At 40.8% G+C, this 20,063-nt stretch overlaps 2 protein-coding genes across 3 annotated transcripts in view; one reads left to right on the top strand and one right to left on the bottom strand.

The window, feature by feature from the left end:
* Positions 1 to 1,727: 1,727 nt before the first annotated feature.
* cpvl (carboxypeptidase vitellogenic like) lies at positions 1,728 to 15,519 on the bottom strand. Its single transcript, XM_084051455.1, has 13 exons — positions 15,125 to 15,519; positions 14,324 to 14,514; positions 13,478 to 13,605; positions 11,627 to 11,741; positions 10,762 to 10,820; positions 10,518 to 10,597; positions 8,011 to 8,077; positions 7,320 to 7,442; positions 6,647 to 6,778; positions 6,108 to 6,206; positions 5,147 to 5,320; positions 3,089 to 3,271; positions 1,728 to 2,208 (listed from the first exon to the last, which is right to left on the bottom strand). The coding sequence occupies exons 1-13, from the start codon at positions 15,193 to 15,195 to the stop codon at positions 2,110 to 2,112; spliced, it is 1,521 nt and encodes a 506-aa protein (XP_083907581.1). The 5' UTR covers positions 15,196 to 15,519; the 3' UTR covers positions 1,728 to 2,109.
* Positions 15,520 to 17,695: 2,176 nt separating this feature from the next.
* chn2 (chimerin 2) overlaps positions 17,696 to 20,063 on the top strand; it is a 50,417-nt gene continuing 48,049 nt past the window's right edge. For both annotated transcript variants that reach the window (XR_014600476.1, XM_084052833.1), the window contains exon 1: positions 17,696 to 18,254. Coding sequence is in view for 1 of the 2 variants with exons in the window: in XM_084052833.1 (XP_083908959.1) it covers positions 18,206 to 18,254 (49 nt within the window). In the remaining variant the exon portion in view is untranslated. The remainder of the gene's footprint in view (positions 18,255 to 20,063) is intronic.

Raw genomic sequence — 20,063 nt, 5'->3', positions numbered from 1 at the left:
TTAGCTGGTTTTGTCAGAAGCGCTTTTCATTGGTTCAATTTTTTTTTACCGACACACAGACGTAAAGGGTGTTCAATGGCCCTGATTTATGGAAAGAAATGCAAAAGCGTCAAAATGGAGTTAGCTGGTTTCTGCCGGACAGCAACGAATACTGATGACATCAGGGATCTCCATATACTGCATGGGCATAACGGAGACATTTGAAAGTGTAGTCACCAACAAACAATACACCATCAGACAATTTGTAAATTGTAGTTCTTCCAATGTATGATTTCCCGTAATTGTAATCTCCAGTATGTTGGCAAAACCTCCTGACCAATCCGTACACGTATTATATAGAACACATGAGTGCCATCAGACGCAAGGACGTTAAATCTCCTATTGCCAGACACTTTATGGAAGCCGGTCACTCCATAGCAGATCTGTCATTTATAGTTATAGAACAAGTAAAGAAATCCAGAAGAGGTGGTGATTTAGACACCAAACTCCTTCAAACTGAATCCAGATGGATTTTCCGTTTACAGTCTGTTAACCCGGGTGGTATGAATGAAGAGCTGTCCCTCCAGTGCTACCTATCCACCTGTTTCCTAGGCTTTTCAGTGTTCCACTTCCTGTCTTTTGATCCAATGAAATCCAATGAAACCGGTCAGATGACTAATGATATCCAATGAAATCCGACAGGAAGTGGAAAACACACAGCCAAGAAACGGGTGAATAGGAACCCTTTAATGAATGGCCCATGTTCTGTGATGTAATGTTTCCTGAAAAGAATCTTTCGAAAAATAGTTTAAAAAATGCTAACATGTTTATGTGAAATGGTCTGTACAATGTACATTATGATGTCATGTGTAATGCTGTGTAACCTTAGGTCCTTTTTGTTCTGTAATGTTATGTCCACGCCCCACCATTGCCATGGTGATGGCCTTGAGTAGTGGGCCTTGATGACCTTTATCCTCAGCCCTTTGAGAGCAACTTGTCTGTCTGATCCACTCATATAGCACTGAAGAAGGTCCTTGGACCGAAACGTTTGCTACTTTTTTGCACCCCTCACTTTGAGCACAGAGCACTTTATGAGCATGTTAAAATAAAATAAATACTATTTTCTTTGTCACTGTCTAAGGAGTTTTCCTTAATAGTTTATGAAGAGAGCAAGTCTTTTTCTGCCGGTTTTCCATAAAAGGGACAAGGACAGACAGATACAGAAATCGTCATATATGGACATAAAAGGGCCAAAGGCAGCCGGCCAACCACATGCAGAGATCTCCATTTATGGGCATAAAAGGGACACAGGACAGACGAGTACAATGGGTATTGAATACCCATTGTGCATTTCCAACTTGCATAGTTCCCAATTGTTCCCAAACTATAATTTCAGTGAATATTCATGTATTTTCTTCAACATAAGTGACAATTCTTGGACTTGGTAGGCTAATGCTGGTCAAGGATTTAATGATGCAAACCTCTTTTTCAAATACACAGAATGACAGCTCAGGAATGATTTTATATCCTTCCATCCTGACTCTTGTAAGGAAGGGGGAACAGAGCTCTTTACACAGTGACCGCTAGTGGAACCTTTATGTACAAGTGAACATGCATGCTAATGTGATGCAAAGGGGCTTTCAGTTACCCCATTGCTCTGGGCTTTCATGTGCCTTCCAACAGCCTCCTTTAACTGCAATGATTTATCAAACGATATTGATATTTAATGCCACTACCCTGGGGCCGTGTGGTTTTTCAATTTATTTTATTGACTTTTCATGTAATCGTAACCTTTCCATCAAAAATATATTCATCCTATGCAATAGTATATCACACAACAGAAAAAAATACACAAGGCAAAGAATTGATTCTGGTAATTTGCAGGCATATCTGAACTTTCATTTGCAGTGCATCATAGAACAGCTCCAACCGTTCGGCGTGGGTTGCTTCTTTTAATTCGAGGAAATGTATTGGATCTGAGAATGCATCATGCTTATGGTGAATAGATTACAGTAAATCAACAGTCTTTAAAATCAATAGTTGCTCAGTGTCAGCTGAACAGAACATGGCTTGTTAGGAGAGAAGGCCCAAATCGACTGTGTTCCACGTCCAGTCCAAAAACAAAACGCCTCAGATGAAGCCTTGCGTCGACAGAAATCTGTCCATCATGTCGAAGGACCTCGCTGGTTGGTCATAAGGCAGAATGTGCCCCCCTCCTCGAATTATTACCTTGCATGATAAAGGAGACACAGAATTAAGATTGAGTAATATTTCAAAGCGGTTGATAAAAGCAACTTCAATATGGCCTTATTTTATTTGTATTGAACGATAACGTAATTCAGATTTGGGTTTTGCAATTTAGGGTCTTGAAATCTGTTCAAGTGTTATTTTACAAATGCCCATTCATTGCTTTCAATTATTACATTGTTTTTAGAATATGTAATAATATGTATATATATATATATATTCAAATATAAAATATAAGCAGAGGCAAGCCTCCCACTGTACATGCTAAGGTAGAATCTCAGGCCTACAAATAGAGTTGTATGTCATAATCTTATGGCGTGGTGTTATTATCCACATTAACCTTTAACTTAGTACGATGAGGTATATAGGGCCTAAGTGGTGAATTAGCATTCTGTCTCTCCAAATGTTTGACATTGTGAGCACAGAGGGGAATAAGGTTATGTAAAGAAAATCTGTTCACATTTATCATACATAAGTGAGTAGTAGCCTTGGGATCCAATGATTCCCGAGCCATGAGGCCCAAAGTTCAGGAGCCTGTGTCTGTAGCATGAGGCAGCTTGCTGTACAAGTACACCCCCTGGACATGACGCTAGTATGTCACAGGGATGTATCCCCAATTCAACCCTTGAAGCTGAGTGCCAAGAAGGAGGCATTGGGCACCATTTTTATAGTCTTTGGTATGACTCAGTGACTTGGCCGGCGATTGAACCACCTCCTCCCAGTCTCAGGGTAGACACTAACCACACGGCCACTGAGCTGGTATATATATCCTACATACTATATTGCAATCCCAATATTTACAATACAATAATGTTTAACAGGAATATCCCATTATCCCTTACAAGATGCAGTGTCTCCTCACCTGGTAAAATTCTCCCACTTGTCTGACGTATCCTGCCACCTCTGTGTCAGTAGGCTGGATCTTCCAGTGGAAGCGAGGGGTTCGTTTATACTCCTCTACACCAGTCCAGTTAACCGTGGGCAGGAATCTCTCTGTCAGAGGGGCTGCTACGATGACATCCAGCTGACCACTGTAGATCAACACCTGCAGAAGACAATAAGAACTTGAGTGAACAATGGCCGACTTGACTCTAGACTCAGCCCAACCTGTCTCTCTTAAGGCCTTTGCACACAGGGTGCGATTAGTCAATCAGTTTTTACCGCATGCGAAAAGACGCACAAATCAAACTGGGTTCGATTGAAAAAAAAAAACGCATCGTGTCGCCTCGCCGCACGGGGTGTGCATGAGGTCATTGAGAACCATGTGTTAATTAAAAAATATATATTGTCAGTTTTTTCCGTGCGGAACACCGCACCCTGTCTGCAAAGGCCTTTAACCTGTGCTATTCTCATCTTTATTTTCTTTATTTTTACATTTCATTTATCCATATAACCATATCATTATTATCATCTTGTTTTAATTGTATTGTAATTGTTAGCACAGTCTGCAGAGCATGCCACGCCAGCATTTTGCTGCTTGTACCTGTAGCAGTGAGTGACAAATAAAACCTATTGAATCTTGACTAAAAGTTAAACTAAAAGTAATAATACACAGGAGTGTGCACATGTAACAGAGATTAGTGGGTTCCACTTGCTCCTTAAGTAAGGGCATTTCTTATTGGTTAGTGGGCGGCACCTTATTGAGTAACACAGGTGTCCATGTTAGAGGGGTGCCAGTCTTGATTAGATTTGCCCAAGGTAAGATGTGTTCCTCAGCACACTATATTTTCAATAAGAGTTTACTGTGATAAATACTGGTCATTCTAAACATGCTAAATGTACAGTACCTACATGAAGTAGTGATGCTTTGTACATGTTTTCAGTTAGTCATTTTGATATACCAAACAGTATAGTGTTTACAACAAACTGCTGTTAATTCTGTTGTAGACGTGCTGCTGAGGCGTGCGTTACACCAAAAGAGGTTTCTGACCAGAGCATTGTGTCTATTCTTACCAGGTACATATTGTTTTGTTTTATTTCATTGTATTGTATTGTGTTGTATGTTTATTGATTGTTAGAATAGGCCAGTCTTGATTAGATTTGCCCAAGACGTGCTGCTGAGGCGTGTTACACCAAAAGAGGTTTCTGACCAGAGAATTGTGTCTATTCTTACCAGAATAAACTGTCAACAAAGAGAGGGGTCTGGAACTTCATTCATCCACAGTCCACACAACACAACGCAGATCAACCGTTACACACACACACCGAGGGTGATAGACTGGACACATCACAGACAGAAGGTAAAGCCCATGCCACAAGTAGAGCCCAATTTATTCCCCTTCTTACTGCCAATGTTTTAAACCACTTAATCCCTATACTTTGTTTACCGTGTCCCCCAGGGCTCTATAGTTGGTCCGCTCCTTTTTTCCCTCTACACCAAATCTCAGAGCCGGAAATAGCCGAAGTGTTGAACCCTTTCAGGCTCAAATTTCACATGAATTGTCAAGCTTAACCACTTAAACCCTATACTTTAGAGCAGTGATTCTCAACCATTTTAATTTCAAGGACCCCCAGTTTGACATGCATTAGGCTACGGACCCCCATTTAATGGCATTTATTTCTCTAGGACCCCAATTCATATTGTAAAATCAATGTTAATTTAACTCTGAGAGTGTCCATTTGGTTCCATTTGGACACTCTCAGAGTTACAGACCCATAAGGGTCCATTTGGTTCCTATCCATCATTTAGCTGGGGACCCCCTGGAACCCCCTCAAGTACCCCTGGGGGTCCCCAGACCCCACTTTGAGAACCAATGCTTTAGAGGCCTTCACGGGGTCCACTCGAACTGAAAATACCCCAAAAGTACCCAAGACCTTACGGGTCCATGTTTGATCATGGTCACTTGGGATGTTTGTGGCTGTGTGTGGACAGTCATATGGGGCTTAGTGGTTAGGAGGTGTTGGAAGGATGGAGCCTCACCCTGTAGTTATCCATCAGCACCCCCAGCCAGGGTTTAATGCTCTTCATTACATCCTGAACTAGATATTTCTCCACCTCCGAACCGTCGTTGAACGTCAGGTTCCCCACATGGATGGAGCGCCTCACATCCACCAGAGTCACAAACTGGGAGAAGTATTCCTGGTCTTCAGGCTCCTTTAGACGTAATCATTGCCATCATAAGAATTACTTTCATACATATAAGTTACAGGTGTTTTAAAAGTAGTACGAGAACAAATACATAGAAAAGAGAAAGAAACAGAATGAAGGATCAATGTTAAAGGACACTGTTGCCTATTTCTAACCCGTTCTAATTTTGACAATGTGAACATTTTACAATATAGTCGGTTCCTTCTATAGCACCTTTGAGAGCGAAATCTTGAGACATGGAATGCATTGGGATTTTCACATGTCGTCCTAGTAGCAACAGAATGAGAGGATTCAGGCAAAACAAAATGTGCAAAGTTGCCCTTTAAACTAACGATATTAGAAACAGTGATGATCATAAGAAAAATCAACATCATGACTGATGATGATACAACTAAGTCAGCAAGAGATATCGAATGCACATCACAGCAGTTTCTTTTTTTTCACATTTAGGTACACAAACACTAAACTATGGAAGACTCAACATGTCAACAGTGTCCAAAAGTGTATTAACCCTGCAAGGCCCAGTGTGATCGCACGATCACATGTATGTTTTATAAAGAAATGAGTTTAAATCATTTTTCTTTTCTGTTATTTTGTATTTTTTTCACCTCTAAATCCTCATTGGGTCCTATTGTTTAGTCTTACAATGCCATTGGCCAGGATATTTGCATATAAATACCCCCCACAGAGCCAGGAATCATCACAACTTGAAAAGAATCTGGGCCTTGCAGGGTTAATGACTGTACGGTTGAGGCATGAGCTGGGTAAAATGTCTGCCAGTGTTTCAGTGTACCTGACACGACATATAGTTGAAATAGTTGGTGCAGCCCGTGGCATTCTGGAAGAACGAGGGGTAGGGGTCCACGTCACCATTCAGCAACCTGTCAAACACCTGAAGCACATGGACACAACATGCTTAGGCATAAGCTACAAGGAAGGAATATAATAGTCTTGTTAAATACTACAGTATAGTCTCTTTAGTCCTACGGCGAGGCTGGTAGATCGGCTATTTTCGCTACTTTAAGATATTTTAAATGTTGCCAACATGCCCAAAATAGGGGCACCAGGTTTAAAGTGGTTAACATTTATTTAAGAACCAAAAAGATAGATTTTTTGTACAACCAGTTGAAAAATGTAATAACGAAAACATTTAATAACGTCTATGGCATTCTGTGGATGACACAAATTAGTTTAACTTTTGATCAACCAGACCGGTCAATAGAACAAAAAGACAAAGAACTCATTTCCCACCTAAATCGTTAAGTGCGGTCATGAGCACAACATTTCTGCGCAAAACAATCTTAAAATAAAACGCAGGCCCTTGTCTCCTACCTCAAACGCCTCCACCCATTTCTGTTGCTGAATGAGCTGAACGCCCGTGTCGGTCTGCTGGACCACATACTGCCTCTGCAGCTCATCTATCATCCCTGTCTGGTACAGGAAGTCAGCATACCCGCCCAGCATCTGAAACAGACCCAAACAAAGCCAGACAGACCGTCAAAGACAGTAAGCTAGTTGTCGTTCTTCATCAAACTCCCACGCTTTGATTGACAGCGGTATGCTGTAGCAAAGCGCTCACATAAAACTCAAAAGTGAATCACACAACCAAGGCAGGTTGCTGGGTATTAATGGAATTTTCACAAAATGAGTTCCAGTCGGTCACTCCGGTACACAAACTTGTGTGCACCGGTTGTGTCCCAAGTTGTGAAACTTGGACAATCATTTCTGTTTAAAGGTAGCCCAACAAACACATTCAACACCTTCACAAATTAAACCATTTATACAACGGTTCCCAGTGTTTATGCTCCGTCTGAAAGGTTTTTGCCAACTAGCTCCCTGGATGCCAGAGGCGTTGGTACAGTATAGCAACGGAATACATTTACAAATTAGCAGCACGGCTAGAACACGACTTTGACAAATCCAATACACACCAACATGACCAATCAGATTGCTTGGTTGAGAACTACCAGCTGTAACATGTATTGTGTTCCATTCAGAAACCTACCAGTTCTGGGTCACAGAGTCCATCCCCAATGGCCATTCCTTTGAGGTTGATTTTAACCTTGGCATTGGGGTTGCTTTTATGAATGTAGTAACTGATAGCAGGAACATACTTCCCTGCATAGGACTGCAAGGAGACAAAAAAAGGGAAATTAATTTCAAATCACTGGAACATCTTTGTGGATTTGACCTTGAACAAAACATAACATTTGGTTGCTTGTAAATGTAATGTAGGTTTTTTCCTGCCATTGCACTCGAGTCACTCTGAATAAAAGCATCAGCTGAATGCCGGGAATATAAAAGGAGGAGCGTTTTAATTAGGCCATTAAGTTTAGATGCCAGTAGTGGTATTTCAAGATGCTGGATTGACTGCCTAGCTAAACAACTGTCAAAGTGTTTCGTCTTGCTGGCTCTTTGGCATATGCAATTATTTAATGTTAATCATGGTCTTGGCTGTGTGCATGAGACCTGCATAATAATCCCCTTTTGACAACAAGATAAGATGTAACTTTATTGATCCCTGGGGGGAAATTAGGTCGTTAGAGCGGCCAGGGCTCAGATACAGATAAAAGATAAAGCTACAAATGGATAGTAATTAAGACTGATGAGAACAAGCCTTTTGTAGATTCTTACTTGTTTGAATCTACATCAGCGTTATAAATTAATAATAACAGTGCTTAAGAAGCAACACAGACCTCTCCAGTGGCATAGAAGTCATTGGCCTGATACTCAGGGAAGATCTGGAAGAACTGAGTTAATGCACTGGAAGAGAGATGGGGTTGGGGCGAGAGAGAAGCAAAGGTGAGAGAGGCGTTATTAGCGATTAATATTAGGACCATTTTAAATATATTTTACAGACAAGATTTTATGCGTCTGGTTTTATCATTGTTATTTTTTGTCTTAGTTCCTTTTCATGCATATTGTTCTAGTATGCATGCACTCTATTTCTTATTTTACTGCATCTCAACTCTGCAGGAGTCGAGCCATCTATAAGAGTGTCAGTCTGTGGGTCTGGAGCATGCAGAGCATGTACAAAACACATGCATTTTATACTTTTTGAAATATTTCACTTAAATGTTATAATGGAAATCAGGGGCTCTGATCTGGCTGGAACCTTGCTCACATTTAAGTCTAGTGGGAAGAGGGGGGTATCATGCATCCCCCGCAAATATACTTCTAAGCGGTGTCTCTAGATTGGAAGAAATGGGTACAAAATGATGAGCTATGTTAAAAAGTTGTCAAAATGTTCCACGTACCATTTATATGCAAATTGTTGCCGCCATTATCGAAACATCTATTTTCACTATAAATCAGCCAATATTGCACCTAACTGAACAAATAAGGTGTCTAGACCTATGTTTTGAGTGTCAAGGATCACAATGAAACTATTCTTAAAGTGATCACATGAACCTGTGGCATGCTGGTGTGCAAATGAGTGCTGCCTTAGTGCCTTTACAATATAATCACCGAATATTATTTAAAGGGATATTTCACTTTCAAATAAAATAAACATGAAAACATATATAAAAAATAAATGGACAAGTAATGGAAAATCACGGCCCCCTCACGCATTAGAAGGACCTTCTAATGCGTGAGGGGGCCGTGATTTTTCCATTACTTTTTTCATTTATTTTTTATATCCTTTTTTATGTTTATTTTATTTGAAAGTGAAATATCCCTTTAGCCAACTTTGTTAGCCATCTGCAAAATAATAGCTTTCTCCACCAATGTGTTCATAAAGGTGTCTTCGTTCGAACACCTCTCAATTACTTCCAACTGCTCCTCTGGGAAACCTTGTGGGAGCCAATCAAATTTGAGAATATTTTTTTCCGGTATGTCTTTCAGCAGCGGGCGGGCAAGGGCTCAACTGGGCGGGCAGCTGCCCACGTCGCACAGTGCTGACGCTTCTGCTCTGGGAAACTTTGTGGGAGCCAATCAAAGTTGAGAAGACATGGTGTGAAGAAAAAAAAAGGAAAAATATGAATTGGACAATATGAGCTTGTGGGACATCTAACTAGGGGTTTGTGGGGGTGCTGAATCCAGTCCAACCATTCGGTTTTTAGTAACAATGACTCCCTGGCGTGATTGGCCAAGTGGTGGCCATATATTTAGATTCTTGGGATTCCTAGAAAGTGAAATGGAAATGGGTATAATTTGGCATTAACTTTGAAAGGTGATCTAAGAGTCCATGTTTTTGTGATAAACATCAGAAATGCATCTACTGTATTACCATGGTGCAGCCATCCCCTCACCAAGTGCATACTGATTATCCGTTTCTTGTTCCGCGCACCAATGATGAGGTAGTTAGGCGTCTTTGCATAGCTCATGGAATGGATTCAGCACCCCCACAAGCCCCTAGTTAAGACGTCCCACAAGCTCATATTGGCCAATTTATATTTTTACAGTTTTTCACACCAGGTCTTCTCAACTTTGATTGGCTCCCACAAAGTTTTCCAGAGCAGAAGTGTCAGCGCTGGGCAATGCGGGTAGCTGCCCATCCAGTTGAGCCCTTTACCCGCTGCTGAAAGACAGACTGAAAAGGTTGGGTTGGGAGTAATTCTCAACTTTGATTGGCTCGCACAACGTTTCCCAGAAGAGTTCAGTTGGAAGTAATTAAGAGGTGTTAGAAGACACCCTTATTAACACATTGTAAAGGCAGCACTCATTTGCACACCAGCATGCCACAGGTACATGTGATCCCTTTAAGAATAGTTTCATTGGCTTATTGGCATATTGGCTGATTTATAGTGAAGATAGAAGTTTCATAATGGCGGCACTAATTTGCATATAGATGGTATATGTACATAGTATATTGTACACATTTGGTTCAATCTAGAAACACTGATTAGAATTATATTGCTGAGGGGGTGCACGATACCCCTCTTCCCACTACTATTTGTGGAGTGTCATAGCTGACAGTCATAGCTGATCATAGATGACGGACGTCACTGGCTGGAGTCAGAGATCCACATTATGGCCATGCAACTCCCATGTGGATCCCAAAATCCACATGATTTATTTATTTTTTGGTCACGATACTTGTCTGTCTTACTTGCTATGTAAACATCTGTACAGTATAGCAAAATGATTATGGCCACCACCACTGAATTACTATCACTGCTATTACTATTAATTCTTCTACTAGGGTAACCTGATAATATCACTACTTGTGCTACTAGTGATACTACAGTAATCGTGTTACCTATACAGGTCTCTGCCAACATCGTCCTGGTTCCGAGCAAAGCCCCGGTCATCGTCTGTGAAACTGAAGCCCGTTCCAACCTGCCACAAGCACAAATATACACCGGACATAAATATCATAAGTAAATACTAACTACACCATTCATTCATTGCTGGACTGTGTGTATATAGGAAACCATCTAATCAGTCCACCCCCTCTCCCTCCCTCCCTTCCCTATTTGTTTAATGATCAAACAAATACCTACAGGATTGTCGATATACAGCACTGAATATCTCGACGCCCAGGAGTAATCCCTCGAACCAACTGCAAAGAGAGCAAAGATTGGGTGTTAAGAAAGTTGCCGTAGAAGGATGTGTTTATATGAAGGATGTGTTCATATGAATCACTCTGGCTTTGTTCAGACTGCAGGCAAATACGATTTGATTCTCAAAATGATCTTTAGGACCGAATGTCCACAGTCCACACTGTTGTTTGCAAGTGATCAGATTGGATTTGTGCATTCACACCTATCTGCATCGGCTGCTGTGGTAACAACATAGGCGTGCATGAGTAATGCTTAACCTATTTAGACCCTATATTACACCTATATGTTGTTTCAAGCTGGGAACCGGGCAGAAACCTCTTATCTTTATATTCTAATATTTTTTTCTGAGATTAATGCCCTACTTGATCGTACTACAGCGTCACACAAAAGTATCAAATTCAAAAATAGCAGCTCAAAACGTGTCACTTTGCGCAGCGTTTTGAGCTTGTGGATCTTCTACTTTTGCTATTTTTGAATCCTTGTTTTGGACATAATGAGGTTTCCACCCAAGGTTTTTCAGAAAACTTCAGTAGGATTTAAAAGGCATTTTTTGAATCGGCTAAATCTAAGTCTAAATGGGTTAACTTGTACTCTGTCATACGACAGTGACGCTACATACGAAATAGCCGACCTACAAGCTCACAACTCGTCGTGAGTTGCTGTCCGTGTGTGTGTGTGTCGTTTTTTTTGTTTTTGCAGTTCAGACTTGATAAAAAAAAGAAACAATTGGATTCCAATCTGGAAAAGCCAAAAACGTGATTTGGGCTGCCAGTCTGAACATAAGCCTCTGATAGCCACACTGTACCAGTCAGGTTCTTGTACACCACATAAGGTCCATGTTCCACAAAGAGTCCAAACATGGAGGTGCCTCCAGGCCCCCCCTGGAGCCACAACAACACTGGAGCTGTGTCTGGTCTCACCTGCAGAACACCAAGTATTATATTTAAAGTAAATTGTCTGTTTATTTATCATTGGAATAAAATAAAATCAAAGTTGATCTTTCATTTGGATGCTTTGACAACTTAGTTCTGAACTGAACTTTTCCTGCCAGTAGCATCTGGATCTTCAACTAAAGATATGATTTGAGCACCATCTTGTGGTGACTTTGGCTTCTTAAAAAGGTGATACAAAACAAATGTATATAGTTATTTTAGGGCTTGTTTGTAAGCAGTCACTGTACTCTCAGTCTCCCATAGTCAGAACAAACACGTAAATCGTGAAAACCTGTGATTAGTTATGTCTGCCTAAGTGTTCATGTGTGTTAGGATAGGATGTATCTACAGACAGTACAACTGTACAATTAAAAAATGTCATGTTAAATGCAAACTATCGGTAACAGTAACAAAAATGCCATGTCTTAAAATACATTTAGATCCATTTTAAAATATGTAATTGCATGGCCTCTCAGGCAATCAGGACACAGGGATATCCATGAATGATTTTGTATTGCGGCATTGCTTCAACAGTTAGAAGACAAACAATAATACTAGCTGCTTGGTCATAGCTATAAAAAGGAGATGAGTTGGTACCATATTCTATCTCCACATGTTATGTCATGCAGCTGGTAGGTCGACCAGTTAGTGTTAACGACATGATTGCAACATTTATGGTTCAGTCACAGTGCAGTGAATATGTCACATGACAATCCCTACTCTGTTCCCTCTCCTTCCTGTTTCTCTCCACTGACTGACCTATGAAATTAAGCAGAAGTTTGTTTAAAAAAGATCTTGACAATAACCACAGAGCAGAAGCTTTGCTGTGTGGTTTGTTCCTAGCCATTTTGAGCACCCTGATAGAGTGGTGGAGTCTCCCGTCGATCCGACGGATGAGTGATACTACTATAATAGAGCACATTTATTCTCAACGATTCCCAAGTATTACACCTATGAAATCTGTGATTGATCATCTACCATAATAAAGAAAGGGAAACCTTAATAATTCCTCAGATAAATGGGGTCGCTACAGCAGTAAAGATTATGAAAGAGATACATCTACAATAGAGGGAAGACAGACCTCTTAAGGAGAAGACAAAGACATAAAGGTATAAAGGTCTCAAAAAAGTAGGCTACATAAATACAGTATGAGGGTCATAAACAGCTTTGGTGCAGACAGACTAGTCCTTTCACCAAGTAGAAAACCTCACTATAAATAAGTACAGTATGTCATTATACTTTGTGTGTTATCCTCTGCATGGCTCACATATATAGCGTGTATTTCACTTGTATACATTTTTACTAAATCAAATCTATCCTCAATCGATCAGTAAAGTAGGTGTATAGCAATGCAAAACATAATACTGGATGTGCCTCCACAGTATAATAGGCATTTAACATGGGCTTTGTAACCTTAAATGCCTTTAGTAAGCTATGGTAAACGCACAGAAACACTGACATCTACTATGACCCTAGACCCTGGTAGGCGACATCTCATGGTTGTGTACATATTTAGATTTAGACCTTAGACAGTGTAGAGTCTAAATAAAACACCATCCTCATAGCTTGCATTCTTTTACTCAAACTGGGTCGGGTACACATATGGGGCAATTCATTATCACATATTTACCGACACAGACTGATACTAGATAGTGAGGTCTGTGTACTAATGTTGACTACTCCCCCACCCCACTGAATTCCAATATAATATAACAGCAGATTACCTGTGCAGGGAAAAACCAGAAATACATGTTGCTGTTGTACTTTTTGTTGACGGTGAGGTATCCGGCATAACTCTTGACATTCACACTAGGGTCACCAGGCAGAGGTCCCACCAGACTCAATCTCCTGGCTAAAACAATAACATGTCAGTCCATTAAAACAGTGAGGATAGAATTGCCTGTCACGAAGAAAAAAAAACACCATGGTCTTACAGAAGCCTGTTGTGTTCACCCCATGTCTCGTCAGGTGATCAGGTGATGTCTCACCTGCACGTGAGACTATAACCGCCACCTATGTTTACATTCACATGCCTGATATATGCTGTCTTTATGGAGGTGATGTTTATGGTGCTGTCACTTTAGTTTAATTGATAACAGTCTAATCATTTCCTGGTGATATAGCTATACCCTACTACTTCACTGCCATTTCCTATTGTACTGTTGCATCTTTTGTATTGTACATTCTCGCTCTCTCTCTTATAAATCATATGTATTGTTGCTGTGTGTGTGTGTGTGTGTGTGTGTGTGTGTGTGTGTGTGTGTGTGTGTGTGTGTGTGTGTGTGTGTGTGTGTGTGTGTGTGTGTGTGTGTGTGTGTGTGTGTGTGTGTGTGTGTGTCTCTTTGTCTCCCTTTCATATACAGTATATTATGCTGTCTCTCTCTCATATACTGTATATGAGAGAGAGGGAGAGAGAAAGAGACACAGCAGCATTACATATTATGATCTATCTCTCTATGTTGCTGCACAAGGATGCCAAATGTTCAGTTTCTTGTGAAGTTACAGGGTTTAGGTCTGAGGAATGGATTAACAGTTAGGTTTAACTGTTGAACTCAGGATGCGTAGTGTACCTTCATCTATGTTGCCTTTCTCCAGGTAAGGGGTGAGAAAGAGTGGTGATCCAGGGTCACCCCTGTCTCCAGCGGTGGAGCTGCTCACACGGTGTGACTTCCTGCAGAAAAAACTTGAGCAGCCTCTTGTCTGTGCCAGCTCCAGACACGCCGACAGCAGCAGAAGGACACTCAGCGTCTCCCGTAACATTCTGTCAAAAAGACAAAACCACAAAACGGAAGAAAGAGTCTCACATGGTCCTCTGGCAAGTAGCTACAGGCCCGTTGTTGCCTCCAGCTCCCTATACATTGTATATCAAGTTGCAAAGACAATCACGCTCTCCTCATGTCACACCAGGTGAGATCGAGGCTACACCAGGTGTAGTGTAGACCAGGGGTCTTCATTGTTTTTCAGGCCAAGGACCCCTTAGCTGAGTGAGAGATGAAGCAGGGACCCCCACTATATATTTGATTCATGTTAAATGTGTGTTGTCAGACATTTAAAGACTTAAACCCTCAATACTTTGTAAACTTTACCTTTGGCTCGGTACTTGGTCCTCTCTTTTTCCCCTGTACAAGCTCTTCGCCAAAAATAGCCAATGCATTGTGAGCTTGCAGATCTGCTATTTTCGGCTAATATGTTCCCCCCAGAATATGGATGCGTCATGCGAAGGTTCAAGTGGTTAATGTAACAATTTTAAATAATAAAGTCCCTATCACACAAAAGATTGGGCGGCCCCCCTGCAGTATCTCTGAGGACCCCCCAGGAGTCCCGGACCCCCTGTTGAAGACCCCTGGTAGACTGCATTTGGAACAACGTACCTTGCAATGTGGTGTTGTTGTTGTCTTGTTAGCTTGTCGGTAGCCTGTGTGAACCTCTCTGGTGTTTCCATAGAGGTATAGGGTGTTTCAGGTTGCTGCTCAGCTGAGCAGAGAGAGAGGCAACTGAGAGTGTTATGACTGAAACGTTTTAGCTGTCACATGATCAAACGGACTGATCATGTGACACGTTTGCGACGCTCACTTCCCTTTTCGTTTGTTTTGAGTGCGATATGAATTCCTTTTGTAGTCTCTCAAGTCAGATTGTTGTCTCACACAATTTTAAAATGATCCCGCCATCAGATTCAGAAGAGTGTGGAACAGTTGTCTGGCTTGACCGTGTGTCGCCAGGCTTTCCGCAGTACATGATGGAATCTAAAGCCGGGTTTCTATTTACCGTCGAGTGCTCTGATCCGGTCTGGAACCCGCTTACTGTATCCGGTAATTTGTGCATACACATACATAAAGGCTCCGTTTCCGTATCCGCTTCAGACCTAGATAAACTGCAAAGTGAATTGACCCCACTCTAGTAGAGCAGTGGTTCTCAAACTTTTTCATGTCAAGGACCACCAAATTGACACTTCACACTTATTAGCCCGCGGACCCTCATTTGAAAAGATATGCCAGGGAACCCAATAAGAGAAGATTTTTAGGCTCTAGAAGTGATTTTCAGCCATTTCAATTTCATGGTCACCCGGTTTGACATGCATTAGGCTACAGACCCCCATTTAATGGAATTTCTATCTCTGGGACCCCAATCTTTATTGTAAAACCAATTTTAATTTAAGTTACAGACCCATAAGGGTCCACTTGGTTCCTAACTATCTATTATTTAGCTGGGGACCCCCTGGAACTCCCTCAAGGACCCATGGGGGTCCCCGGACCCCACTTTGAGAACCAATGTAGTAGAGTGTTCAGAGTTGTCAAGCAGTGGTCCACTCAGGGAATGTTATCATTCATTGTATTACGTTTAATTAAGACGACATTACTACAACGCATGTTAGTGCTGTGTGTGTATGTATTAGTGTTTGTGTAACGTTACGACGAGTACAAGAAACGTGTAACAATTCACACATTAATGTTGCCTATAATATGTTGGTCGTTGGTGTTCCTCTATGTCACTGTGCTGTCACCTAGTGGCCGAAATAGGGCATTAACCTTGTGTGGACTGACGCTTACATTAGGCTATGTATTATTATGTTTAACGAATTGTCTTAATTTTTGTTTAAACTAGTTTCCATAAGTATATAGACTTTTGTGACAGCCTAAGTTATGGGAACTTGTTCAACTCAAATCAAGCGATGAGCAAGCGAATCTACAGTCTGATCCCATTGCGTGGAGGGATGGTAGTCAGGCAACCGCTGACACGAGGGGGCAGCATTGTCACATACATACATACATAAAGTCAAATTTAACTGAATATAATTACATGGGTAGGGGGGTAACTGACTGATGTATTGATTGATTGATGTACTTTATTTTGTAAGACATGAGAACAACAGTACATGGAAGTACAAATTCACAATACAAGGTCTACTAAACTGGAAGACTCATTAAGCACTGAGCTTGTTTAAGATGAGATCCCCATGCACACAAATCATGATGAAAACTATTCAATGGACAATAAAACAAAACAGTTGACCACTTTCTTCAGAACTCTACCCCAAGTAGTAGGCCTAAGCATTTATTTTCACTGTTGCTTACACTGAAAGGAAAGGACCACAATAATCGAAATTTGATTGAGACCTTTATTCTTGAAAAGAGCACTGAAGGTTTGCCCTCATTTACAAAAACATATCAACAATTAAAAAACACAAACGTAAGACACCGAAATAACAACATAAAACCCAAACAGAAAACTAGTAGCCTAAGTTAAAAAACAGTCACATTCTGAGGCATTCGTTTTTAGCATGAGAAATATTCAGTTAAGCTGGAACAACAAAAACACCAACAGAAAGCAGGCCTTCCCAGTTCAGACTGAACATGTGTGGGACCTTAATAGAGTAAGTGTAGTGTAAGCCAGTCGTTTAAGTGGGTCTGGTAAGTGGTAGGCCTAAGTGCTGTGGTTACAATTAGGCCTATACACCAATGTAATAATAAGCTCTCTCGAGGTTTATTGCGTTTTATACGCTTGACAGAGACCTATGTACATAGGCCTATCTGTCAAGAGTACAAAACAAGTCAATCAATCAATCAATCAATCAATCAATTAATCCCCACTTTGTTTAATCTCTATTTAACCAGGGTAGTCATAAGACATATCTTAAGTGGGCCCTGGTTAAGAAGACACCACACACATTAAAACATAAAGACATAATACATTGATAAACAAATACCAATGATCTCAGCATTGAAAGGTTATCACAATAAATGACTCATAACTAAACAGGCTGCCTCTATCCTTGTCATCGTTAGCCACAGCATTTTACAATGTAATTTGTCACCTCACATCAATGGTTGCCTGACAACCAACTAGCCAACCACTGCGAGCTCGTCCCTCTGGACTATGGTATCTCTAGACTCTATTTTCCCACAGACTTTCACTTTAAGAAGGCGCGCCCACGTTGCAGTGTGGTGTTTATTGTAAACCTTAAAGTGGCACATGGAAGCGATACTATGGCCGAACGAACTGAGTTTATAACAATTCTGCAGAAGGAAACTCAGGCTATAGAATATATTATTATTATATGAAACAGTGGAATGCACACACCCGACCAAAGGAGGGTGACTATAGCAGAAGTTCATGTGTTGCTGCTGTAGTTTGTTCTGTAGACTATTTTTATCCTGCCAGTGGGCGAAAGTACCTCTAGAATGCGGCAGTGTGGCACCACGGCGCACAGAGAAGCATTTAAGGAAAGATTTGAAGTAGACATTGATTTGCGTGACTGAAAACTGGCTGTGTACGAATCAAGACACGAAATAGTCATTATAATCTAAGATAAGAAATTCCAATAAAAAACAAGGAGTGGGGAGAGAGAGATAGAGAGAGCGAGAGAGCGCAGACGTGATGTTCATGGAGGCGGTGGGAACGTGATGATCGCGGAGCGCACCTTGACCATATAATACGGGAGGAACCCAGACGGGATGGCAGCGTCCAGCAGTTCAAGCCTGTCAGGTTCATCACTGTCATCTGGTAAGTCAATGGAAACTACATCATTAGGCTGATTCTACAGCCCTAAAGGGGTAGCCTACATTTAAATGTATAATAAATGTGCTTATTGTTATGATTGTTTTTGTTGTTTTGTTGTAGTTATCCTATTATAATAATAATAATAATTATTATTATTATTATTGATATTATTATAGGCCTAGATACGAGTTGCTGTTAGAGCATTAATCCGCAAACGTAAATAATATAAATGCCATGATGTGCGCATGGAAATGCTTGCACGAATCAAACTTTTCTCTCGTTTTTCTCTTTTCTTTTTGGTACATACAATACACACCCCTCGTCTAACATGTGTGTGTTTCTGCACGCAAATTTGAGCGCCGTTCATAGGACCTATTATTATTATTGTGAATATGATTTAATTTATTTCTTAACTCTCTTTTTACGCAGCATCCAGTGATTCAGCTCATAAACATGGGGCTATAGGATCAAATAGCTCTCAATAATGACTCCTAATTAACTTGATTTGATTTGATTGCCCTCAGCCACAAAACTGCACTGTCGTCCTGCTTTGAGCGATGGAAAGACCAGGGCACCGTGTTGCCATGTCGGCTTATTATAAGTGACTTTGGGCTCCTTTTTCTGTAAAGTTGCTTGTAAATATTCATATTCAGTTGCGGGTTGAAGTCTTTTGGGCTGGTATGTAGGCCTACTACTTGCTTATTTAGGCTTGCTTCCACGTTTTTGTAATTATTTTTAAACCAGTGGTTCTCAAATATATATAGGCCTAAGTGTTTTGTGCCAGGGAGCATTTGTGTTGTTTGGACGTTGCAAAAATATTCCAAATGTTCCACATTTTATTTCAAGAGTTTTTGAAAATAGCAGATCTACAAGCTGTGAGCAAATGGCTCATGTGGCCTATGCTTCTTTTGGGCTTGTTTTCCTAGACCTTGTGGCTTATATCTCCCACAAAATATGGCAACACTTCCAGGGCACGCAGCAGTTCTCATGTGACAGACAGACAGGGACCGTGAGGTTCTAACATGTAACCAGCCTGGGGTTTGGTTTTTGGATGGTATCATCATTACATTGTCAATTATCCCCACAATTCCCTTGTTGACTTTCCATTTGGTTAACCCATTAAGACCTGAGGCCGATTCTACAAATGCCTTCTAAACCAGTAGTTCTTTCAATATTTTTCCAAAAATGTTCAAAAATAGCAGATCTACAAGCTCTCAGAGCAGCACTATACCTGCTATTTTTTAATAGCCAACGCAAAGATCTAAAATAACACAGATGCTTTCCCAGTTTTAATGTATTAAAAGAGCTTCTTTGGCAACTGTCCTGCAGCAGTCTACCGGTTTCCAAAACACTGCCCAAGACTGGGGCTTATATTGTGACATTTTGAAAATGATGTTGATTATTTCATGGTCCAGTGATATAATATAGTGCATGCTGTTTTTATATTATAGCATGAACCCAAGTTAATTCATTCATTTTGGCAACAATGGACAAAAAAGTGAGTTATTCTCTCTGTCTGTCATACATGAGCAAAAGTCTCATGGTAAGTAACATCCAATGTGAACCAGAAATGGGATTGCAGCTGTTCAAACACACCCAGAATGAAACAGCAGTTCCACGCGACGTCTTAAGCTTGTCGCTCTGGGCTGATAAAGCCAAGAGATTGCTGGGTGTTAAAGTACATAGTGAGCTATCACAGCACCGTTGCCTCATATTGTGACCACACACCAAGAGCCAGAGTGTGTGTGTGTGTGTGTGTGTGTGTGTGTGTGTGTGTGTGTGTGTGTGTGTGTGTGTGTGTGTGTGTGTGTG

This window comes from Gymnoscopelus microlampas (assembly GCF_963454915.1).
Source record: "Gymnoscopelus microlampas genome assembly, chromosome: 3".
NCBI lineage: Eukaryota > Metazoa > Chordata > Actinopteri > Myctophiformes > Myctophidae > Gymnoscopelus > Gymnoscopelus microlampas.
The sequence above is the reverse complement of the archived record's forward strand: the minus strand, read 5'-3'. Positions and strand labels throughout refer to the sequence as shown.